Genomic DNA, 26,314 nt, shown 5'->3' on the forward strand with positions numbered 1-26,314 from the left:
AAACATTTTTCCCTCACAGATGCTGCCAGACCTGCTCACCTTTTCCAGCAACTTCTGTTTGTGTTTCTGATTTACAGCATCTGCAGTTGTTTTAGTTTTTATTTCCTTAACACCTACACTGGAGTATTAATTTTTTTTAAAATGAGGAAGTAACATCCACAGGCATTTTTATGCACCACTAAATGTCTTATTTTTCCCCAGTACGGAATTATTTTTGTTACAATCAGCCATGTTTCTGAATCAGTTACCAATTTGCAAGAAAAGCCCAAAACGGGAAGTGCAATATCAACAAAAATGAGCAAAAAGTAGGGGGCAGAGTGAGGGGCTAAATCAATGTTGGAGGGGAAATTGAAGCATTTCCATCACCTGCAGTGCCCACCTCTCTGTCTAAAGGCTTTGGGAGTGTTGGTGAACACTGCATGTTAGTTCTCGTAGGGCACCCGGGCCCAAATGCAGCCACAGAAGAGTGTTTGACTGTCAGGAAGTATGACAACCACCCACCTCCCTCAAGTCTGCTGCCTGGACCTTTCGATGGCCACTTCAGGCAGGCATAAAGAGGGAGGACTGTGAGATATTGCTCACAGCTAAGCTATAGATGAAGTGCATCAAAGTATTTCATTTAGGCATCTGGAGATTTTTGGCAATGCATCTCAAACTACTCCAGATGCAAAAACAACTCCATTGATTTGACATTAATAAAATGCTAATTAATTGTGATGTATTAAGTTGAAAAAGCACAGTGTTATGGAGAATTATAATTAAAGGAGAGGAGGACTTTTTATATTTAACCTATTTTACAAATTAGAATATGCAGAGATGTGATTACACACCATTGGAGAGCATGGTCTTAAGCCTGGGTCTCAACAAGGGCCTTTACAAGCAAACATAGATATAATTCAGTCCATATGTTGTTAATTTAAGATACACTAAATTCCTATGTATGTTTATTATAATGGAAACTGCTGATGTAAACAGTCATTCCACCCTCTTGCCAGGAATGGTAAAATAGCACCTGAATTTGCGGACAAATGAAATTATTGTCTGAATATTTACTTTGTGACCATAATAAAGTACATGAGATTAATAAGAAGCAGAACAGATCTTTTTCTTATAAAGTAGATAGCACTCAAGATTCATTTATTGATTATGTGATAGGCTTGCCTGATGACAGTACATTTCTGTGCACACTGCCTACTTCTGATTTTCTGTTCATTAAACAGAGGATGTAAACATTTCTGATGTGCCTTTCCTAGGCAGAAGCTATGTTTGCACATCCTTAGGAAACTAGCCCCTTAATTATTTTAGTAATGAATCAGTACCTTTAATTTAGTAAATTGGAATTTGCTTTAAATATTCGTTATTTTAAACAATGCAAATGCTTATTTTGCTCCTTCCATATCTTGTCCTCCCCTCAAACAGAGAACTCAAGACTGAATTATCGACCCCAAGGATCTCCCCCCAGACCCACCCCCCTCCCACCACCACCACACCCCCCAATTTTCACACTCTAAGCTTTCCTAGAAGTCTACAGTTTTATCTCCTATTGTCTCAAATACAGATCAATTTTGTCCTTCAGGGATGAGCACTCTGCAGGTCACTCACTATCTATGTGTAGGGTTGTTGTTGTTGTTGTTGTTGTTTTGTACTCCTTTCACCCTTGTTCTTTCTGCTTCAGTGGTTTTCCCATGTAATATCATCAGTTCTAAGAAAAATGTTTGTACGGTACTTGATATACTGGCTGTCCAAAGTTTTCTTGATGGGACCAGGCTGACTTATCAAATGTTTCCGGTTCCTGTGAGAACTTTCTGTTCTCAATGCTGATCCTGTACCTCACAGCTGTTGTGAAATTCATGTTTTGACACTGAATATTGCAAGTGCTTCTTACAGGAACAGAGTATATTTAAAGTGTCATGGATGTCATGAATTCTGGTCTTAAATGTCAGAACTTCTTAGCTCGGAACAATTTCAGGTTACACTGGGAAATGCAGGTAGTTCTGTTACTTTGTATTGATATTTAAACTGAAGACCTCTCCCTTCTTAATAAGCCCAAGCTTTAAAAATGGTAATATTTGTCCATCCAGATTCCCTGGCAACACTTGCTTCTGATTTTGTAAGAATGGGACTCTGGACAATAATTAAAGTATTCTCATTTCCATCTTTCTGTTTGTAAATTAAATTAGCATACTTTTCCATCTCCCATACTTTTTTTAATGCCCCTTCAGAGTTTATCCTTGGCTTTCTGCTTCTCATCTGCTGTCCTTCAGTGATGTTATCCAAAAAGCTCAATGTTAGATTCCACATGGGTTCCACCTCGACATCATTTCTCCTTGACACTTGGGTTGCTTGTCTGATATCCATTTCCTGGTTATCAAATTTTCTCCAGTTATAAATTGGAAGAGCAATGCTGTAGCTTTTGGCCCTCATCACCAACACTGTTCTCCAGGAATCAAGTCATTCAATTCAGAAATCTTGATTATTTTTCCCTCCCCAGCATTGTCACAGGTTGAAACAGAAGATTGGTAATTTTGGTATCCTTTCTTATTCTGAGTTGAGCTTAAATTCCAAATCCTTGTGATCATCAAGACCATCCTAGGCTTGCACAGACTAGTTAAAACATGGAACACATGTTCCTCTGCAGAAAGTCAATGCAATTTTACTTGTCTAACATTCTTCAGCTTAACAACCTACCAAGAGTTACACAAATCATTGGACATATCTCCCATTCCCTTCATTGCACCACTGAAACCATGCCTTTGGTTCTGGAATTCCCTCCAAAACTCTGCTTCTCTGCTTTTTTTCCTCTACCTCAAGACTGTCCAAAATGCCTTTGGCCATGTTTTCAGCCACATATTTTAATAATTCCTTGTCTCTGTGTTAATGTTTCTGCTGCTCACACCTCAGTGAAATCTCTAAACATGTTTTGCTATGTAAAATATCTTGGTGAGACTGCAAGTAGTTTTTTTTATTCATTTAATCAGATAATTGCTTAGTTTTGGAACAAAGAACTATTCTTCAAAGAATTTTCTCAGACCCTCAGTTATTACTCCAGATTGAGGGCAGTGAAGGTAAACTGTTCCCTAAGGAATCACTTCCATCACTTTATGCTCAGAAGCTGCCTTGTGATGGATTCACTTCCAAATGGGACTATGACTGGGAATCTTGTGTTATTCCACTCTGATTTCCATTTTATTAGCTCAACCTGTTTTCCAACACTTGCACAGAATTCTCATGGCTCAGTCTTTGTCATCCTTATATAGAATTCAAATGGAATTACCCTGTTCAGTCACTTCAAAACATCAACCAGTTTCTCATTTATTGCCAGCAAATTCTTACAATTTTATCATCTCCTAATCAAGCCAAACTTTATCCCCATCAGCTGACAGAATTCCGATAGAAGACATTTCTCATTTATTGCCATCGTACTGAATTCACAACTCTTTGCATTCCATAGAATTGCTATAGGCTAAAACCTTCCTCTTCCAACCAACTACCAGGAAGACTTTTTTTAAATAGAATTAGAATTGAACTGCTGAGCAAGGAGTCGATGGAATTCTTTGCTAGACCAAAATAGAACTCTCACACTGTCTTCCCCACTCCTCCAGGGATTTGGGACTTCCTTTCTTTCAGATATTCATGCAGCTTTTCCTTACATAAAGGGGCACTGGTTCAGTTTCAACCATTCTTTGTGGAACTGTTGGCTGTATCAAGAAATTATTCCTCACTTTCTCAGCAGTTGTTTCAAATCAATAATTTCTCATTTCAACTCCAAACCAAAGCACATTATTTCTAAATTGATTCTACTCAAACAAAAAAGTGTTGCACAGGGCTCAGTGGTTAGCACTGCTGCCTCAGTGCCAGGGACCCAGGTTCAATTCCACCCTCAAGCAACTGTCTGCGTGGGTTTCCTCCGGGTGCTCCGGTTTCCTCCCACAGTCCAAAGATGTGTCGGTTAAGTGGATTGGCCATGTTAAATTGTCCACTGCATTCAGGGTTGTGCAGGCTAGGTGGGATAGGCATGGTAAATGTGGGGTTATGAGGATAAGGTGAGGTTCTGGGTAGGATACTCTACAGAAGCCAGAGCAGGCTTGATGAGCTGAATGGTCTCTTTCCAACATGTAGGGGCTCTGTAATTCTAAAATATCATAGAATTAAGAACACTTGGACTAAGCCATCTATCTTTGTCGGTTTCTTTTTCTACCCTCAATTCTTCACTTCCTCTCTCCTGCTCAATACCTGATCACCCTGTAAAGTATCTTGTGGTATTACTGACATGAAAACAATTGTTCAGCTGAAAAAATGTAGAACAAGTCTGTCTTAGCAGTATCCAACAACTCACTGCTTCAGAGAGAGAAATATTCTTATGCATAGAGGAAAACAGATGAATTGAGAAACAGGAGAGAATCTCTGGCATAACACCATTCAGACATGGTACAAGGATAATTCACACCCAAATGCACCATTTCTGAGCAGAGACAAAATGCCAGACAGGAAATAAGACAGAAGCCAATTTGAGGACTCTGAATGCCATTCATTCACTGAGGGGATGGTGTAAAGACCTGTGGTAGCTTCAAAAATCTCTTTTCATGAATATTGTTGACAACAACCATTTTGATGAGATGTTAAAGGATTCCCTTCTGCCTATTCAGGTGGATGTAAAATATCCCATGGTTCTATTCTGAAGAGGACCAAAGGAGATAGCCCTGGTGTCCTAACATTTATCCTTTGATCAACATTCAGATTATTTGTTTATGATTAGATTTGTTTTTAATGAGAGGTTGCTGAGCACCAACAGGCAGTTTCATTTGCAACAGTGATAACACTTCAAGAAGTATTTCATTTGTTGTGAAGCGTTTTGAAATATCTGGGATCCTGAAAAGCACTGTATAAATGAAAGCATTTATTTTGTTGGCAATACAATTTGAACACGGGAATCCAAGTTCATCTTTCAGAGTCCTTTGCATGACACATTCACACAGTAATGATTCTCTGTGGAACATAAAACTTCTGGCATCTAATTTATGATCTTTGCCTTAGTATTTTGTAAGCATGTCTGCTAGCTATGCCATCTCTGTCCTCCTTAAATGACATATCCAATTAGGTTGAGTACAGATTCTTCATTATCTTAAAAAGCTCTAAGTTGAAAATGAGAGTCTGCTCCCAAAGGAAAGCATACTGAGGCTAGGCATCATCCTGGTTGCATATACTTGGACACCCTTCACAGAAAATGAAAAGGTCAAGTGCTTCACATTTCAGCAACAGGAGGAGACCAATCAGCCTTTCCAGCCTGTTCTGCCACTCAGTTAGATCATGGCTGATATATGCCTTAGCTCCATAATCGCTTGATTCTCTGACCTTTGTAATGCGCAGAACAGATGGAACTTTGACCATTGACAGTGGTGTAGCAGAGGAGTGACCACCCATTATGTGCCACACCAATTTTCTTTCACATTGACTTCAACAGGCATCTATCCCAATGTTGGCGGGTTCACTACAAGTTCAGAGTACAAGTCTTGCACTTGTCTAAAACAAATGGCTGAACACCCATAGGTTCTCATGATTTGCCCTCAGTGGTGATTTGCATCATTTTCGTCTTCTTTAGGTTTCAGATGCTAAAAGATAAAATACACTGTTTCGTTGTTACAATGAGGCATTCATTTAAATCATCATATCTAACAGGTCCTGTCCCATTTCTCACTGGTTAATAATTCCTGAAGAATAAAGTTACTCTTCTTTCCTTGTCCTCCACACCTAGAATGTGCAGCATCTCAGCACTATGTACGACACACAGCAAAGCACAAAAGCCAGTCTGCCCAATGATACAATCAGTCAAAGTCAACAGAAAGAGGTGCATGGAATGTTAGAAGCCCTGCAGTGCAGAAAGAGGCTATTCGGTCCATCAAGTCTGCATCAACCTCTGAACAGCATTCCACCCAGACCCCTCTGTTATCCCTGTAATCCACCTAGCCTGCACATCCCTGAACACTGTTGTGCAATTTAGCACGGCCAATCCACCAAAACTGCACATATTTGGACTGTGGGAAGAAACCAGAGCACCCGATGGAAAACCATGCAGACACAGGGAGAACATGCAAACTCCACACAGACAGTCACTCAGGGCTGAGAATCAAATGAAAGTTGCCACCCAGGTTGATAGGGCTGTTAAGGCGGCATACAGTGTTTTAGCTTTTATTGATAGAGGGATCGAGTTCCGGAACCAAGAGGTTATGCTGCAGCTGTACAAAACTCTGGTGCGGCCGCACTTGGAGTATTGCGTACAGTTCTGGTACTGCATTATAAGAAGGATGTGGAAGCTTTGGAAAGGGTGCAGAGGAGATTTACTAGGATGTTGCCTGGTATGGAAGGAAGGTCTTACAAGGAAAGGCTGAGGGACTTGAGGCTGTTTTCATTAGAGTGAAGAAGGTTGAGAGGTGACTTAATTGAAACATATACAATAATCAGATGGTTAGATAGGGTGGATGGGGAGAGCCTTTTTCCGATGATGGTGACGGCGAACACAAGGGGGCATAGCTTTAAATTGAGGGGTGAAAGATATAGGACAGATATCAGAGGTAGTTTCTTTACTCAGAGTAGTAAGGGAATGGAACGCTTTGCCTGCAACGGTAGTAGATTCGCCAACTTCAGGTACATTTAAGTCGTCATTGGACAAGCATATGGATGTACATGGAATAGTGTAGGTTAGATGGGCTTGAGAGCGGTATGACAGGTCGGCACAACATCGAGGGCCGAAGGGCCTGTACTGTGCTGTAATGTTCTATGTTCTATGTTCTATACCCAGGTCCCTGGTGCTGTGAGGCAGCAGTGCTAACCACTGAGCCACCGTGCCACCTATTCGTATGTGTCCTATTAATCTGTTTATTTCTCAAAAAAGTGCAAAGTAAAAACATTTGTAGCTCACTTCAACGAGACACAGACCTTGTTTAGTTTTGGAACAAAGGGGCTTCTCTATTCTTCCAAGTGTTTTCTCAGATTCTCAGTTTTCACTCCAGACCAAGATAAAGAAAAGTGAACTGTTCTCGGGCAGATAGTGTCATCAGATTACACTGACTTACAAGGCTGTCATCAGCCTTGTCTACCACAGTGTGATCTATTTACTTTCTAATTGAACTGTGACCAGGTATCTTGTTTTGATTTGTTCTGAATTCTCTTGAATTCATTACACTGAAACCAGTTTAGCAGTCCCTGTATGCTACCAAGCTGTTACGCTCAATTTCCAATCCCATACAATGCTGCCCAGAAAATAGAAGTTTTCTCCAACATAGATCATAAAGAGTGATAGATGAGAATAAGTTCACCACAAATTCAGAGCGTGAAACTAGGAATACATTCTGTACATGCTATTACAAAGAGCAGCTGCATTATTTAACAAATCACTACATCTGTAACTTGTCTATATCACTTTGCTCCAATCACTGAATTTATCTGGGTTTTTATCATCCTGTTCATTTCACTGCATTTATTTGGATCTATGTCATTCTGTTCATATTACTATTTATCTGGGTTTATATCACTTATTCCTTGGCACTGTTCTATCTGAGTCTTTATCACTTTTCTCACAGCACTCTTATCTACGCCAATGCCACTCTCTCCACGAAACTGCATTTTTCTGGGCCAATAATACTCTGTCCACAATGTTGCATTATCTTGGTCTATCATTCTCTCTGCAACATGATATTTTTCTGGGTCAAATCACTCTTCATAACACTACATCCATACCACTCTTTCCAAGTCATTGTATTTGTAATCCTGCACTGTTAATTTGTAACATAATTGATTGGCTGAACTGGAAAAACTTTTTTCTTTTAGCTTATTTGTTGTGCATAGAAAGAGTTAGGAGTTTCAGATTATAAGTTCTGTTGCTCCCATATCCCATAACACCAATGCTCCTTGACCTCAAACTCCAAAGCTACCAAATTCTTGTTCTTCATTCTTCATGTTCTTCCAAGTCCAAATTCCTTAATCATTGATAGATTCAGGACTTTCTTCCTAAAGTGTTTATAGAGTCATAGAGTTATACACTGCAGAAATAAACCCCTCAGTCCAACTCATGCATGCCAACCAGATGTCCTAAACTGACCTAGTCCCATTTACCAGCATTTTCAGCAGAAGGTCTACAATCTCAAATGGTTTTAATAGTAAAGCAGATCACTTATTAAGTGTTTGTGTAGTGAGAAGAGGAAACTTGTGAGATTGTGCGTCAATTTCTTGCTGCGACACACAATTGGGATTCTTCTCACCACATAAGTAACAAGTTCCTCGGCACACAGTAACTGGACCATCCCAGAACGCTGCCAAATAATTTGGCAAAGAGAGAGAGAGAGTGAGCTATGCCCTTTCATGCATTATTTGAAAACTCATGAGAGACCTGGGTCTTGCTTACTGGACCAGCATATGCATCACATTCCTATTGCCCTTGAAAGGTGTTGAGCTGTCTGCTTGAATTGCTATAGTCCATGTAGTGTGGATGCACCCACAGTGCAACTAGGAAAAAGGGTTTCACGAGTTTTACCAAGCAACACTGAAGGACGACCAGTATAATTCCAGATATAATTGGGCACTTTGCCAAGCTGTATCTGTCCATTCAATTGTCGACCCAGTGTCTCCCAGACCCTTCACCATCAACTATATTTTATCCATCTGGCCCAAGACCTGCTCTCAGCTTCAGCCTCAACTTTTATCCCAATTACCTCATCTAAATAGAGACATTCAACAAGGAAGCAGATTCTTCAGTCCAACTTGTCAGGGCTGACCAAACATTCCAATCTGCCCTAGTCCCATTTGCCAGCATTTGGCCCATATCCCTCGAAATGCTTCCTGTTCATATACCCATTGAGATGCCTCTACCACTTCGTCTGGCAGCTAATTCCTCACGTGTACCACCTTCTGTGTGAAATCAATACCCCTCATGTCCTTTTAAAAATCTTTCTCCTTAAACCAACCCCCTCTAGAATCCCCCAACCTAGGAAAAAGAGACCTTGGCTATTCACCCTATCCACGCTCCCCCAGTTCCCAAAAACACAGTCATTTCCAGTCATTGGCATATCATCAGTTTCACAAGGATTGTGACAGAAACCAAAAAAAAATCTATCATATCACTGCAATTGTTGTTGTTTTGGGAAACATATGGCTGAGGTCGTAAAATGATGAATTGTAAATGGTAACCCTTAAATGGTAATATGCATATTAAAGGAACAGAGAAGCACAGGACTTTGGGTCAGGATTAGGCCATTCAGCCCTTCAAGTCTGCTACACTGTTCAATAAGATTTTGACCTAACCAGTTGTGGTCTCAACTGCACTTCCTGTCTGCTCACATGACTTAAAGACCCTCCGAGAGAGAAAGAAAAAAAGAACAGTCTTAAGAGGGTGACGTCTTGTTTTCAAACTGTGTCCCAGTTCTAAATTCCCCACAAAAGGGAAATACCATCCCCATATTCCCTCTGATCTTTTATGTTCCAACAAGATCACCACACATTCATTCAAACTCCATTGTATATATGGTGAATTACCTAACCTTTCCTCATAAGATAAACCCATTTTAAGAATGACTGAGCGAACATTCTCAGAAAAGATATGGTCTCATCAAGGCTCTACATGGCTGCAATAAAATCTGGATACTTTTATGTTCCACTCCTTTTGTAAGAACCGCCAACATTTTATTTGCTTTTCTAATTGCTTGCTGCACCTATTATTGCCTTTGTCATTAACTTATGAGGACAACCAGATCACAACGTGCTATTGAGTTTTACAATGACTCCGCAATTAAATTGTGTACAACTTTTCCATTCCTGTTAAAGTGGACAGGTCCACCATTTCCCACAATTTTCCATTTGTCTTTTTTTTTGTCTATTCATCAAACCTGCCGACTGTTTTACTTCATTTGAAATCTTCTCACTGTCAGATTCAGCTTTGTTTCATCAAAATCATTGACATAGCTTGGAAACAGTTCAGGTCCCAGTGCTGAACCATTTAGCACTCTATTACTTACAGCTTGCCAACACAAAAAAATCTATTTACCCATACTCTACTTTCTAACTGATCCTTTACCCATGCTAACGTGTTACTGCAACACCATGAGCTTTTATTTTGGTGTGGTGCCTTATCAAAAGTTTTATGTTATGATTGCTGTCACTTTAAAGCTCCTTTACTATGATTTATTGATTTTTTTTCCTGCCTTTTCATCATGTCCTATTGCATTTATTTGCACTCTTGGAATTCTCCCTTTTCTTGCATCCCAATTAGAATTGTATCTCCACATTCCTTCCCCCAAATGACCACATTTTTGTGTTTTTGCATTTCTTGTCATTTGTTTACCCAGGTCCAGGTTATTGATATTTACCTAAAAGAACAGTGGTTCCATATGAACCCCTAGGGGAAGCCATTTGTAGTCTTTCCTCCAGTTCCTCTAACCATAGTTTGTTTTCCTGTTCTTTAACCAGATTCACCCATTTTAATCCAATTGGTTTCAATTTCGCTAACATGTGAAATATGTATTACTTTATCAAACATGGTTAGAAACCTCCTTGCCCTTATCAATCTTCTCAGTTACCTCATCTAATAATTCCAGGATTTGAAAGCATAATTTACCCAAATTCGTTCATTGGCTGTGTTTTTTTTTAAAGAACTGGCAATTCATTAAATCCCAGATTAATTCTGATATTTCTCCTCCAACTGATGTTGACAACTGGTTTTTAAATTGCTGGGCTTATCCCTGTACTTTTGCACAGAGTGGTGTAAACTTTGTGACCACCTAGCCCTCTGACAAAAATTCCAAATTCAGGGTGGATTGACAAGTTGTGGCTTGAGCCTCGTATCATTCTGTCTTTCTGGCTAGGAACAATCTAAAAAGAAATATCCTGCCCCAGACCAGCTGACATTTTAATTTTAATTAAAACCTTACTGGTTTTCTATCATATCCATTTCACTGCCAGCTCAACCTTTACTGTGATGTTGGCAATATTTCCGTCTTCTGTCAAGACGGACATGAAATACTGTATTAATACCTCAGCCATACATTCTGTCAAATTCTTGGTCACTAATCAGCCCCACCTTTCCTTTCCCAATTTTTTACTCTTTAAAATTCGTTTTTACACTGCCTGTTAGTCTAGAAAGTTGGTGTTAGAAAGTTATGATATGCTATATAATGTCACCCTGTCTACGTTTGCCCGTTCCACAACCACGCAACTTTGTATCATTCTTGCAACATGTTTTAGTGCATTAAAGGCGCTATAATAATGTAAACTATTCCTCTTGCTGCTAATGTTAGGGGCATTCACCTTATGCAACAGTTCTTCATTGTAGTAGATGATATTGTTGTGGGGAGGCGTGTGGCCCTCTTCCGTGTCTGTGTCTAAAACAGATGATCCGTAAGCACTATCTTGGCAGCAGGGCTCGCCGTCACGGCCAGACTGCAAATCGAACCCAGGTTCCATCGGCTCTCCTTTCGAGGCAGCTGAGCTCACGGAGTGGGAAGTGGAAGGAGATCCTGGTTGTCTTCAGCAGACACCTTCAGGTCCAGGCACACCTCCTTGCGAACTCTCCGCGCGTTTCTGCCCGTTGATGTACGAGCGCAATGGACAGCAGCTGTACGGAGCTTTTCAGCACCACGGCCAGTTCCCCCAGCTGCCGTTTTCAGTTGCACTGAGCAAAGTGTGGCTTTTCAGGGAGTGGCAGGAGTGAAAGAGCCAAGTCTTGACTCCGATACAGCAGCTTGTTCACTCTGTCTCCTCCCTCCAAACATCCCCAAAAGGCAACATACGGAAACAGCACGCACTGACGTAGAACGCAACGCTCATTGACACCATCCAAAAGTCTTCAGCAGCTTCTTATGCCAGCCAGGCTGAATGCAAATCCCAGTCTAGAAGTTTAGATACACGGAGCGTGGCTGTAGCAATGCGGATTAGAACACGCACTTTCATTTCCCCAAGAGTAAGGGAAATGGGACGTGGTGTCAGCGTGCAAAGCGATTCATCACGGGGAGCGTTCCCTTTTTTTAATGAATGGAGTTCCAGGTGCATTAACCCGGAAAAAGACAAGACGGAATAGAAAGACATACAATCCCATTCAGTGCACAATTTAACGTCACGATTTTGGAGGATATTAGTACAGAGTATTGCAGAATGAGTCATTTGCTTTAAAATGAAACAAAAACTAAAGCACCGCGGATGCTGGACATCTGAAAAATAAAACTGCCGGAGAAACTCAGCAGGTCTGGCAGCATCTGAAAACAGAGTTGATGTTTCGAGTGCAGTGATCGTTCTTAAGAACTGCACTCGAAACGTTAACTCTGCCTTCCCCTCCATAGATGCTACAAGCCTGGTTGAGTTTATTCAGCAATTTGTTTTTGTGTGTTTCCGGTTTCCAGGATCAGTTACTTCAAATAATGCTAGGGTTTGAAAGCACAATTTGCCCAAATCCAGTCGTTGGCTGTTACTTAGTTTTTTTTATTTTTCTTCCACTATGTGCCAGACTGTGTCTCTGATATTTCTCCCATTATTGATATTCATAAACTGGACTTTAACTTCTTGGGCCATCCCTGTCTCCCTTTATGAAGGGTTCATAAACTTTGTGACCATCCAGTCCTCTGACAAAACTTCCATGTTCAGAAAGGATGCTGCAGGCCAAGCAGCATCTTAGGAGCAGGAAGGCTGACGTTTCAGGCTTAGGCCCATCTCTGGTACAATTCTAATTGGGTTGCAAGAAAAGAGATAACTCAATGTGTGCAATTAAGTGCAACTGGACAGGATATAAGACCAATAAAATTGCTAAACAATGAGTCATAGTAAAGGAGCATCTAGTTTCTTTATTTCATTAAAGTAGAGTTAATGTTTGAGTCTGGTGATCCTTCATCAGAACAGCAAATAACTGGAAAGCTTGATATTTATGCTGATTACAAGAGTGAGGGCATGTGGGCAGAATAGAGTACAGGGAGATGGTGCAGAGACAGAAAAAAGGATAGGCAAGCAGTGCTTGCTCATAAGATGAGCCAGAGAGAATTGTTAGGTGGGATGCTAACAAGAAGTGTCAGAAATGGGCTGGCTGTGCTGGGAACAGTCCATATGCAAGTATGGTATGAGGGGAAAGGTAATGAATAAGGTATCCACTTTCTGAAATTGTTAAACTCAACATTTGGCCTTCAACGGTCCCCAAGTAGACAGTGATATGTTGTTGTGCCAGCTTGCATTAAGCCTCACTGGACAGGCAGCTAGAGAAAGAAATGTTGGCCATGGGCCAAGACAATATTTTGATGTGGTGGTTGCCCAAAAGGCCAGGATCATTTTTAGGGTCAGAATGTAGGTTAACTTTTTTCCTCTACACATGCTGCGTTTTTCCAGCACTTTTTGTTTTTGAATCATGTGCTTTGCTTGCTGCCCACCCACTGGCAAAACATCCCAGATTTAGTTTTGGCCCCTGATTTAATCCATACAGAACATCTCTCTCAAATTTGGTTGTGTGGCATAGAGCTAGTATTTCCACATAAACCTTTTGGAAAAAATATGAAGGGGAGGGTGTTTGGGGCTCACAATTCTGGTGTTTGGTACAACACTTAAAATCAATGTGCTTTTACAAATAACTGTTATCTTTATTTTGTTGTATGTCAGCTAGCCCACTGTTAAGTGCATTAAGTGAGTGGAAGATGAATAATTGGGTCCAGGAAGGAAAAGGAATGACGTAGAACTATGCTAGGCCTAATTCACACTTTTGTTTCACATGAGATTTAAAAAGAGAGATACAACACAAGAATAAAAAGAATTTTAGGAAGTAACGTTCTGTCAATTGGCACCATCTATTGAGCTTCTCAACATTTCTTTCAGTCCCATCACTGCAGGCATTGGCTGACAACACATTTCCACTATCTGCCATCCCTTGAATATTTATCCTGAATACAATTAAGGCTGGAGATATAATTAGAAACAAGCTGCTGTATGGCTGTGACAAGATGGATAACTGGCCCAAAGTGACTTCAAATCCAAGCCTAAAATCTTCACATTTGTGAATGCATCTTGAACAAAACCAAAAGTTGATGGAAAAGCTCAGCAAGTCTGGCAGCATCTGTGAAGGGAAAAAGTTAACATTTTGGGCCCAGTGATCCTTCCTCAATGTTCTAAGAAATGCTCTAAGGAAAGATCACCAGACCCAAAATGTTAACTGTTTTCTCCTCCATAGATGCTGCCAGTCCTGCTAAGCTTTTCCAGCAACTTTGTTTTTGTTCTGATTTACAGTATCCACAGTTCTTTTGGTTTTCATTGTGAATGTAACTTGTCTTTGGATTCCATTTCAAAATTATTACAATGCTGCAGTGCAGTGGGAATTTTTCTTTTATCCTTTCACCAGTGAAGGTAATGCTAGCTGGGCCAGAATTTATGATCCAACCCTAATTACCCTTGAGAAAGTATGGCTGGTGAACTGCCTTCTTATATCACTGGTCCATGTGGTGTGGAAGTATCCACTATTACAAGGAAGAGAGAGTCTCAGCATTTTGAACCAGAGACAGTAAAGGAACTATGACAGACAAATTACTAATTTTAAAACAAAGCACACTCCCTATTCTCACCACATTGTCATGAACAGATTGCATTTAATATTTCCCCTATTTGAACTGGGGCATATTTCCTCACTCCATCTGTTTGTTGGGCTCTGATTTTTCAAGGACAGCAACACTGCTGTAAAGTTAAACCGGATGCAAGGTTTATTTCACAATCACATTTTCACAGACCTGCACATGGGTTTAAATTGCTTCAGAATCTGAGAAGCAGCAGATGGTGCTGAACATTGTACAATCAACAGTGAACATCTTCACTTCTGACCTCATGGAGGGAAGATCTTGGATGGAACAGATTTAGATGGTTGGGCCTTGGGCACTGCCTGAGGAACTCCTGCAGTGATGCCCAGGAGCTGAGATGATTGTGGGAAGGCAACGGCCAGGTAGTATTAACACCTGAGAATCAATCCAGATGAAGTATTGATCTGACACCTTAGGTCGGCAACCATCATGGCATATGGTGGTGTTTGAACTCAGTTTTAAAAAGATGGAATTAAGAGTCTATTAACTTTCAGTGGAGTCACTTACTGGGTTGGGCCTCTTGAATTTAGAGGCCAACTGTGGACCTGGGTGAATTTCTATATTGCTGGATATACAGGAGTGTTTGAACTGTACGGTATTTCTAAGGGAAATGTTGTATGTCAGCTAGCCCACTGTTATAAGAGCATTAAGTCATATTATTCTTTATCATTGTTAGAATGGAACCAGACCCCAGAGCCTCTGAAGTATCTTGTGCATTCAGCTATTTTGATATCACATGGAGGGAATTGAGTTGGCTGAAGACTGACATCTGTGATGCTGGGGGAACCACTGGAGAAGGCTGAGATGGTAATCTATTCAACACTTCTGCCTGAAGTAGTATCAATGCTTCAGCCTAGTTTTTTTTCCCCTCTGATGGTTTGTGCTCCCCTAGTGTTAAGCATGTGGCTGTATGTGGAGCTTCCTCTTCACTTGTTTGATTGTCCAACCTTCACAACTGTGTGGCTGGGTTGCAGAGTTTAGGTCTGATTTATTGTTTGTGAAATTGCTTATCTTATTCTATCACTTGCTGTTTCTGCTTTTCAGCTTAGAGGGGGAAATGTGCCAAATCCTGAAGTTACAGGCTGTGATTGTTTAATTCTATTGCTGCTGATGGCAGGCCATAACAAGGCAGCTATGAAGGGCTGAATTTCCACATGTTTGAAATCTATCCTGTTTAAACAGAAAACAGTAGGAACAAGAGTCTTTCAGCACGGCAGGATGCCATGGGTTGTATGTCAAAGGTTGGTGCTGACACTTCAACTCTATTGCTCATAGCGGATCAAAGGTATGGGAGACAAATTTACCTATGACAAAGGGAGGTGAGAAAGTGAGTTGTGAAGAGGACATTAGGAGCATACAAAGGGATGTAAATAGATTCAGAGTGGAAAAACTCTAACAAATGGAGTATTATGGGAAAATGATATTTTCCCACCTCAATGAACAGGGAGGCATGTTATTTATATGGCAATAGGATGCAGAGCTCTGAGATGCAGTCAGATCAGGATGTCCTAATGCACAAGTCACTGAAGCTTAGTATGCAGGTGCAGCAAGAAGTCAGGAAAGCTAAAAATGTTTTATTGCAAGTAAAATAGAATGTAACAGTCAGGATGTTATGATTCCTTTATACACGGCATTGGTGAGGCCAAGTCTGGATTGTAACAGAAAATACTGTTGATGCTGAGAATCAGAACACAGAACACTGGAGAAATGGTTTCTTTCCCCATAGATGCTGCCTGACTGAGTTGACATTTTGAGTCTGATACAGCTTTCAGAATTGCAAGGTTTTGGAGAAGGTTCTTTTTTAAAAAAGAACATGTGACAGAGGCAGAGGAGAAACAAGAGAACAGACAGTGTAGAGGCCCAGTGGAAAAGTCAAAGGAATTGTTAATATTGAAGGAAAAGATGTAAAAATGGTGGAAATTAAAGTGTAAGAGGGAGTCAACCAGTCCTAGCTACTAAACAAAGTAAACAATTTCCAAACACAATAAGGGGAGGTGGAGAAAAAGGAATGTAAGAAAAATGGAGAACATTTAAAGCAGTCAGTTTCTGACCTTAATTTCAGTACTGCAACCTCAACGCTGTAAAGTTCTTAAGCAGACATTTTCCTTGAAATTACATTGTGCTTCATTGAAACATTGTAGCAGGCTCAGGCGAAGATATTGAAACGGCAAATGACTGGGAGGTAGAGATCATTCCTATGGACAAAGTGGAGATGTTCCATAGAGCATTTGGCCTAATCAGTGTAAAGGACACCACATTGTGAGCAGTGAATACAGTTGGCTAACTAGAAAGGAGTACAAGTAAAATGCTACCTCACCTGAAGGATGTGTCTGGAATTTTAGGAAATAGGGAAGGAGGTTGTTAGTGGGAAAGTTTTACACCTGTGATCTCATGAGAAGTTGTGTTGGGCTGATGGAGGATTGGACCAGGGTACCACGAAGTGAGTAGTCTACGCAAAATGCTGACAGTGGAAGGGGAAGATGTGTTTGGTAATGGTATATTGCTGGAGGTGGAGGAAGTGCTGAAGGATGATCCTTTGAATGCAGAGGCAAGAAGGTGGAAATACTATTTGTTATTCTGGGAAGTCGATGAATGATTGGAGGGCAGAAGTGCATAAGATGGGTCCTGTTGACCAGAATAGGCAGGAATAATCAATTAAGGAAAAAAGTGGTCATGCCAGAGGCAATTCAGTAAAAGGCATCATCCAAACAGATGTGACAGAAATAGACAAAACTGGGGGAACAGAATGGAGCTTATGAAGTTAAAATCAAAGACCACTAGTTAAGCTCTCCAGAACATTAGTCTAGCCTCTGGATATTACCATTACAGAATCACCTTCTTCCAAATGATTTGAGGGCTTATAGATATTTAAGAGTCAATTATTAACAATTGCAGGGGTTTGTGTTGCAAAGCAGAAGTCAACCCCCACCTGATAATTAAAACAACTACCAGAGAATCTTGCATCACCTCAATTTGTTAAAGGAAGTGTGAAAAGTGGAATGGCCTGCCCCTCACCATATCCACCGCCCCCAACTCTATCATAAAGAGAGAGGTCCCAACTCTATCATAAAGAGGGGTTAAAAATGTAATGAACACCTGATAGTCACACTATAACAATTTACCTAACTAACAATGAACAAATTAACAGAACTGCTAACAAATTGAGTAATTCCCCCTTAACTACTAACTATACCTGAATAAAACATTCCAATGATATGCTGTTCCAATAGATACAAATTCCATTTATAAAAACAATAATAAATCAAAATTATAGCCAGGATGTGTCTTTTGGAATGTTCTGTGCCTTCTCTGCTGTTCTTCAGTCAGGAAGACCTTTCTCCATTGAATTCTTATGTCAGAAATATGAGCTAAGATGGCAGCTGATGGGGTAAGTACCAGCTCTCCTCACAATTTGAGGCAGCTGGAAGTTCCCTAATAAATAATACTTTTTTAGTCAAGGGATTGGGGATGAATTTTCTAGAATATTACAGAATCCTGCTACTTTTTGCCTCTTGCAGGTGGTTAAACAACATATGTTGAAGTGGGAGGAATGACTTGCTATGATGAACACCAGTCATAACCTAATGATTGAGCTCAGTGATTTGAGAAGATTTGTAGCTCAGATTGAGGTTCTGGGTGTAAGTTTGCTCAGTGAGCTGGAAGGTTAGTTTTCAGACATTTTGTCACCATTCTAGGTAACATCAGTGAGCCTCTGATGAAGCGCTGGTGTTATGTCCTGCTTTCTATTTATCTGTTTATTTATCTAACAGAAGGAAGCCTAAACAGATAAATAGAAAGCAAGACATAACACCAGCGCTTCATTGAAGGTTCACTGATGATGTTACCTAGAATGGTGATGAAACATCTGAAAACTAACCTTCCAGCTCAGCAAGCAAACTTACATCCAGAATTGAGCTCAGTTTCTCTGCTCATCTGTTTCAAGTGTCTTGGGTGCAGTGTTTTAGGATTCAGTATTATAAAATGGGCTCCAGAAACATTTTAATATCATCAATTCTTGGAAGTCCTGTCCAATTATCTCCAGCCCACCCCAGGCAATTGGTCAAGTTGTGTTTTGAAGCAGAAATGTCAGGAGAACAGTTAGCATATTTTCTATGTTTGATTGTATGAATTAGAGGAATGTTGGGCGATCCCCACCCTTTAAGTAGTATTTCAAAATTAGTTACATCAATTTATCAGATGATTGCTGTTTCAAACCTCTACAGAAAAATACAGAATTTCTTCAATATTGAGTTGTCAGCATGGTTTACAGGGCTAACAGACTAGAGCAAACAACTTGCTTAATCCAAGACCCCGAGTGTGAACACCTATCAAAATGATACGACTGCATATCGTGTTGGCGTTTTAATATTATATTTTAAAATAGCAGTATTCTGAGGGTCATAAGTGTAGAAGGTTGACATGAAGCTAATGATTGCCATTGGGTGTACACCTGTCTCAGCTTCAGTGCATCATCTCACTTTGGGCAGCTGCAGCCTGGTCCAACAGGCAATAGCAAAGACACTGGCAGATTATTTGTGGTAAAAGCACAGATCCTCAGAACTATGTTGATGCACCACTGAACTGCTGACACTTCCCAGGGCATCATCTCCATGATTTAAAAAAATTGCTGGCTATCATATGTCAACATGTGGGAGACCTTAGTTCAAATCCCTGCATGAAAGAACAATTCTTTGAGAAAACCTCAGTAAAAGGAAGAATGGAAAGGAACTGGAGAAGGGAATGCCAAAAACCTCAAGGTCAAGGACCAATTCCACATCCTAGAAAGATCTGCCAAATGCTGGAGATGAGGTTCTAAGATAGGGCTCATTAGCCTTACAAGAACCCACAGAACCTATAGCTGTTGACATGACCTTTCCTATATAGACAATGTAATTGTTAGAGTGATTGTTGACAATGGCAATGACTAACTAGTCTGCAAGCCCTTTGAATGCTGGCATCTGCAACCATAAATACCAATAGTCTGAAAGGCACTGACCATGAAGCAATGATCTCAGCAAGCTGTTTGAAAGGATGGGCTACAAGCAATAATCAAATTCTTCCATGCTCTTGACAGGATGGTTGACAAGCTTGTCAATCAATGCCATATCTAAGTGTGCATGCCCATTGTTCTCAGTATCCCACCTCATCTGAAGCTGCCTGTGACCTCACTCAACAGGTGAACAAAATCCTGTCCCCAGCATGATAGCCTGCAGCAAGTTCAGCACAATGAGTACAGCTTCCTTTCAAGAGGTAGAGGTGATTTGTAACATGTTCCATTCAGTATGATGTTGAACCTCCTGTGGAGCATACAGGCAGCCAACAGCATGTTCTGCTTGGGACTGCAGACTGAAATCATTGCACTAAAGAAGCAACATATCCTGCATCTAAATATAGGAATAATCACATTCTTCCCTAGGCCTTTTAGGAGAAGTCTGATACAGAACTAACTGAATAATTGAATCAGAGATAATGGGAACTGCAGATGCTGGAGAATGCAAGATATCAGTATAGAGCTGGATGAACACAGCAGGCCAAGCAGCATAAGAGCAGAAAAGCTTGTGGTTAGATTTGTGAATGAGGGGCTGGACTGTTTCTAGAAGTACTGCAATACCAGGTCAGTGTGTAGAGTGGACAGAAAACCCCCATTCCATCTCCTTGCTCCAAAAATCAATTTAATGTGGTCCCAGATAAAGGAGGTATCAGATATTATTCTGCTGCTAAGATGCTGCTTGGCTGGCTGTGTTCATCCAGCTCTATATTGTCATCTCATGACTGAATAATTGATATTTGCAGATATCTTATTACTTGGAACAAGAGGCACAGATTTTCAATATCTGTATTGTTATATTGACTGTGCCTACATTTGTCTCAACTTTTCATTAAATTTGATACAATCTTACCAACACTAATGAAAACTATGCAACATTGCTTTAAATTCAGGATGGGTACACACCATTTTGTCTGACTCTCTAGCCTCATTTCTGGGACTGGCTTCTATGAACTGAACGGCCTTTAGATTCATGACAATGAGCTCCTGTGCAGTGGCATTGGGTCTTAGTGGCCCAGGAGGAACTTTGTATGGATTGAATCTTAATCTAACATTGTTAGATTTGTGAATGTGTGGAACAGCTGTTTCTGCAGGCTGTGTTTTTAATTGGCTTACAGACTGTTAAAGTGGGAAAGGCCTGCAAGCCTGGTGAGAGTCACAGATCAAAGCTGGCAATCTCCAATCTGAGCCATCTGGCTTGGAGGCTCATTGAATCATGAGATGTTAATTCCCTTCTGAAAGTCTTGAGTGACTTGGCCTTCATGATCTCAAAACAGCACATTGCAGACTAATCATGTGTATCTGCCCTCACCACCCTCTTAGGCAGTGCATTCCAGAACTTAACTCTGCATGTAAAACATCTTTATCTGTCACTGTTAGTTCTTTTGTTGATCAATTTACAATGTGTTGTCTAGCTCTTGAACCTTCTGCAAATGGACTGCTTTCCTATTTGCTTTGTCCAGCCCCTTCATGGTTTTAATTAATGCTATCAATATTCTCCTGAGGATGACAATCCCAGCTACTGCAGTCTGTCCACACTGATTCCTTGTCACTGAACAGTCTACACTTCTCCAGCACCTTCAAATACTCTAAGCTCCAGAGTCCAGAATTGAACACAGCAAATTGGATGTTATGCTCCAACTGGGGATGAACTACTGCTGTGCAAAGGTTCACCACAATTTCTTCTGAATTATACTCTGCCTTGATTTATAAAGGCCAGAATCCAAACTGACATCCTGAAGGCATTTAGCCAAAGCAAGATTGTTTCAATGGGTAAAAAGATGCCCATGATGTCACTTCAACGAACAAGGCTATACTTCCCACATTCTGGGAGAATGTTATCAAATTCATTAAAAAGGATCTGGTCATCAATTTGCAAATTGGTTGCTATATTTCCCATGGATTAGTTACACCTCAATCAGAACAGTACAGGCCTTTCTCCCCACAATGTACCAACCTATTATCGTACTAAGATCAAACTACCCCAAATACCCTACATTTTACTATCCTCCATGTGCCTATCCAAGAGTCACTTAAAAGCCTCTAAAATATCTGACTCCACTACCCCACACACCCACTGTGTAAAGAGCTTACCTTTTAAAAAGTTAAAACTAATACATTTTATTTAAAAACAAAATTAGATTTTTATATTCGAAACAAAAAACCAATCACTTGACCAACTCCCACAATCACTATCATGTAGTGGGCAGTCACTAAACACAGAACTACAAGGAACAAAATATGAAGGATTCTTCCAGGATGCAACTTTTAACAGCAACATATCCATAACAATCTGATGGAATCTAGGCCTCAAACTAGACACCTGATGTTAGTTCAGGAAATCCCTCAAAGGCCAAGAACACCCATTGGCAACATTTTACATCTTCAAAAAAACAGAAGTACATGTAAAAAGAAACTTTGAAAAATCAGACTAAGATGGCTACAAGCTTGGTCTCTGATCTACATGAAGTCAGTTACTCAGTATGATATATTAAGGTCACAGAGTTAGACACTAACCTTTGGAAGTCAATGTGAGGGACACTCAAATCTTGTTTAAAAATTCAAATAAAATGTTGTGGGATGCCCTGAGGTCATGAAGCTGCTATGGAAATGCAAATATTTCCCATTGATGTTTGTTCAAAAACATTTTAACACCTAATAATCAATTCCAGATCACAAAAGTCAACAGCTGAACAAAGATACATGATGCATTGATGTGTCACCTTTATCTTCTGCCCTTGTTTCCTTCGTTTCATCAAGGCCTATAAAGAGCTTACAATCTTTTCATTTGAAGACACTGCCTGAAACATTTGTGACCTTACTTCTTACTGATCTTGTGCATTTCCACTGTGTTCATTTCAAAAGACATGTCCAATGCACAGCAATATTCCATAAGCCACTAATTAACTAAGTGGGGAGCTCATCTGATTCTCTTTTTTCTCCCTTGCCCTTCAACTCCCAACTCTCTCCTCCCTTCCACTACCCTTTCCTCACTTATGCATAGTTAATAGCCTAGTGGTATTATCACTAGACTATTAATCCAGAGACAATTTTGTGATGATAAGTGTTGAGTTGGAAGAACATAGCAGGCCAGGCAATATCAGAGGAGCAAGAAAGCTGCCATTTCAGGTCAGGCACTTCTTCAGAAAATGAGTTTAAAGATCTGGGGACCTGGCTTTCAATCCCATCATGGCTGACACTAGACTTTGAATTCAATAATAGTCTGCAAGTAAGTGATTAGTGACCATGCAACCATTGCCAATCATTAGGTAAAACCCATCTGTTTCAGCAATGTCAATTAGAAAGGAAACTCTGCCATCCTCACCTGGTCTATCATGCATGCAACTCCAGTAATGTAGTTTACTCTCCAGAGGCCAGTGCACCCTTTACTTGTATATTGCTAGTCTATGACTGTAGCTCTGCCTCATACAAAGTCAGGTCCCAGAATATCAGCAGCTCTGGCACTCACCCTTTTTATCAGTCAACTAGGATCTTCTGATTGGACCAGATTAACAGCCTCAATCAGGTTGCTAATGCTCTATGAGGCCCATCTGGATGATCTCGTTACAGTCACTACTTCCCTCCCCCTCTGAGTCCAAGGACATAGATAAGTAGATTTTCTTGCAGAGCCTCCTGGGGCACTTTAAGCACCGGGTCAGGTTCCTCCAACTCGGTGCCCAATATGGGTGGCATGTAATGCATGGGAGTTCGCTACTTGCGCAAAGAGTGCCTCAGTAAAATTTCACTCTCTTCTTCCAGTGGCAAAGACGTTGAGGTGGTTACATCTGTCATATCCGCCTCTGATTCAGAGCACTCATCAACATTTAGCAGAGAGGGCGAATCCATGGATTCCAGCAGCATTTCCGACTGTTCCAATGGGTAGGGCACGTTTTGCCCTCACACAGTTTGTGAATTCATGGCTTTCATATGGGACCACATGCTTGTTCAGGGTGGTCGCACCTACCTGAACTTTATCTGTCACCGATCCTGATCTGGCTGTGGCCATACATCTTACCCATTTCCATGATTCTTACACCAAACTTTGTCTCCTGCATCAAACCGTCTTTCTCACTTGGCAGACACTTGTAGTCAGAGATAATGGGAACTGCAGATGCTGGAGAATCCAAGATAACAAAGTGTGAAGCTGGATGAACACAGCAGGCCAAGCATCATCTCAGGAGCACAAAAGCTGACGTTTCAGACCTAGACCCTTCATCTAGGCCCAAAAAATCAGGTTTCGTGCTCCTGAGATGCTGCTTGGCCTGCCGTGTTCATCCAGCTTCACACTTTGTTATCTTGGCAGAGACTTGTGTCTAGCATTGGCGGTCCTGATGCTGTTTCACTCCCCCATCCCCAGGCCCAGGAAGATTAGACTTAGCCTCATGTGGATTCTTCTCTCTATTAACAACTACCCTTGTAGTTGCATGTGGGTTGGTCCTATAATCAAGTAAGGACAGTGACACCTTCACAGCAGGCCAGGCAGCATTAGAGGAACAGGAAAGTTGACATTTAAGGATGGGACCCTCCTTCTTCCTTCTTCCTCTTATGCCACCTGAACTGTTGTGTTCCTCCAGCGTCCGCAGTTCTTGCTATCTCTAATAGTGACAGCTTGGGATGTAATGAGTCTGTAGGCTGTTTCTTTATGTCTGCCTTCAGAGTTTAGACTGTGTTTTTCTACCAGGCCAAGGGGAGATAGGTGGCATAAAGCTATCCTAATATGGTCAAATCCCATTTGACTTCAAGAAATAACCAAATGCTTTGCTGGTAAATGATGGCCCTTTATCTGCGAAAACTCCTCTGGGACTCTGTGTGTTGGAACAGCGGCACGTAGTTTTTCTATTGTCACTCCATTGTTTGACAAATGGAACCTATGCATGTCCAAACACAATGAGTGGGGGTCCACAATGACTAAGAACATTAACCTATGAATGGGACTGCATTGTTGATGTGCAACCAAATTCAAGGTTTACCCAGACATTCCCAGCGATGTTGAGAAGTTGCAAGTGGTAATTTTTGTTCTTGTTGACAATCAGGACACTGCCCCAGATTTGTCTGCATCCGAGCCCAGTGACATCACACCAACATCTACATTTTAGAGACCCCTGGATGATTCTGGTGTATTCAGTCAATATTTGACAATGACTTTTGTTTGAGACAATCACTCTCGCTCCCCATAACAATATCCCATCCCCTACTATGAGTTGGTCTCTCTGGGTTCAAAAAGGTTTCAATTCTAGCTGTGATGATCCTTTGGTTTCCCCCATCAATACCAGTTGTTTCAGTTTGGAAAGGGCTGGACCTTTTTATGCCTAAAGTCTGATATTGTCAGCAGTGACTGGGAGTGTATCCAGAAAATGTAACATCATTACAGACTCTTCCAGAGGCGGTACCACTGGTGGTGTATCCTCCATTGGGCGGCAGCTCATTGCATCTGCATTCGTGACTTTGCCCTCTGAATGGTTTTCTAACTTGTCTTTATAAACATTTAGTATGAGAGTCTACTGCTGACAGCAGCCCCAGGCTATGGGTGGCATGACCTTGTCCTCTTTAAAAAGACCAAGGGGTTTGTGGTCTGTGATTGTCACAAATTTTTCTCCATAATTATACTGGTGGAACTTCCTGACTACAAATATGACACTAATCCTTCTTTATCAGATAGTCTGGGTGCACTTACACACTGCATTATCCAAAGTTTTGAATGCATAAACTATTAGGTGTTCCTCTCCCTTGGGTTACGTATGTACCAATACCACATGGATGCCATATAGGGATGCATGTCAATACTAGACCTTTCTAAGGATCATAGTGTGTCAACACCTTAGAGAGTGATAGCTGCTTCCTTACTTAATTAAAAGCCCGGACTTGTCTATGGGACCATTTCCAAGGCCGACCCTTTTTTCAGGAGTTGATGCAATGGTGCTTCATTAATATTCAGCTTCCTACCTTACCAAATGCACCAAACAAGCTAGATGCTGAGAATTGTAGACATGGTATTCTGAGTTGGTACCTGGGTGTCAGGTTTGCTGCTGGCACCAAACGTTTGAGCACCAAACAGCATCTCAGGTTCCAATCAGTGGGCACTAGCTGCACATATTCATTCAAGGACAATAGCATGAAATATTTGCCAACCCCTCAGGACCATCATGACACCTGTCTGATGCATTGACATTACGCTCAGGAAGTAGAGACTCGCATTGTGGTGTAGACTAGCAACTAGCATTGAAAGGTTGCAGGGACAGGTGCTCTGTTTGCAGATTGGACCAGGCTGCATCTCAACATTGATTGCTACTCGCTAGTGCTCCCTCACTCAACAGCTATTTGCATGCTCACAGCATCCATGCCTTGCTTTGCCAAGCTGTGCCGGTTAGCCCATTGGTACTTTAACCAGAGACAAATGCTATCAGTACTGACATGTTGATGACAAGATGGCAGCAGGCCAAACAGCATCTTAGGAGCAGGAAAGCTGACGTTTCGGGCCTAGACCCTTCATCAGATTTCTGATTACCACACACTGATACATCAGTTTAACACCTAAAGCATTTGGCAGCTGCCTGCAAGGCACACTGCATGTCCATGCAACCAAACAGACATTTCAGAAACTGAATGGGGGATAGAGTTCAGTCGAATAAAGGGTGACAGGGCTGTTTGTCGGGGTGGTCTTAGTACCATCAGACACAGTCGGCACACA

General features: G+C 41.0%; 1 protein-coding gene across 1 annotated transcript in view; it reads right to left on the reverse strand.

Moving 5' to 3' along the window:
• The window catches only part of LOC125463819 (ras-related protein Rab-37-like), a 278,826-nt gene extending 267,043 nt beyond the window's left edge, over positions 1-11,783 (reverse strand). Inside the window, exon 1 of the mRNA XM_048555564.2 lies at positions 11,293-11,783. Within this exon, the coding sequence (XP_048411521.1) occupies positions 11,293-11,448 (156 nt within the window). The 5' untranslated portion in view covers positions 11,449-11,783. The remainder of the gene's footprint in view (positions 1-11,292) is intronic.
• Positions 11,784-26,314: the final 14,531 nt, after the last annotated feature.

Source organism: Stegostoma tigrinum, chromosome 22 (genome assembly GCF_030684315.1).
Source record: "Stegostoma tigrinum isolate sSteTig4 chromosome 22, sSteTig4.hap1, whole genome shotgun sequence".
NCBI lineage: Eukaryota > Metazoa > Chordata > Chondrichthyes > Orectolobiformes > Stegostomatidae > Stegostoma > Stegostoma tigrinum.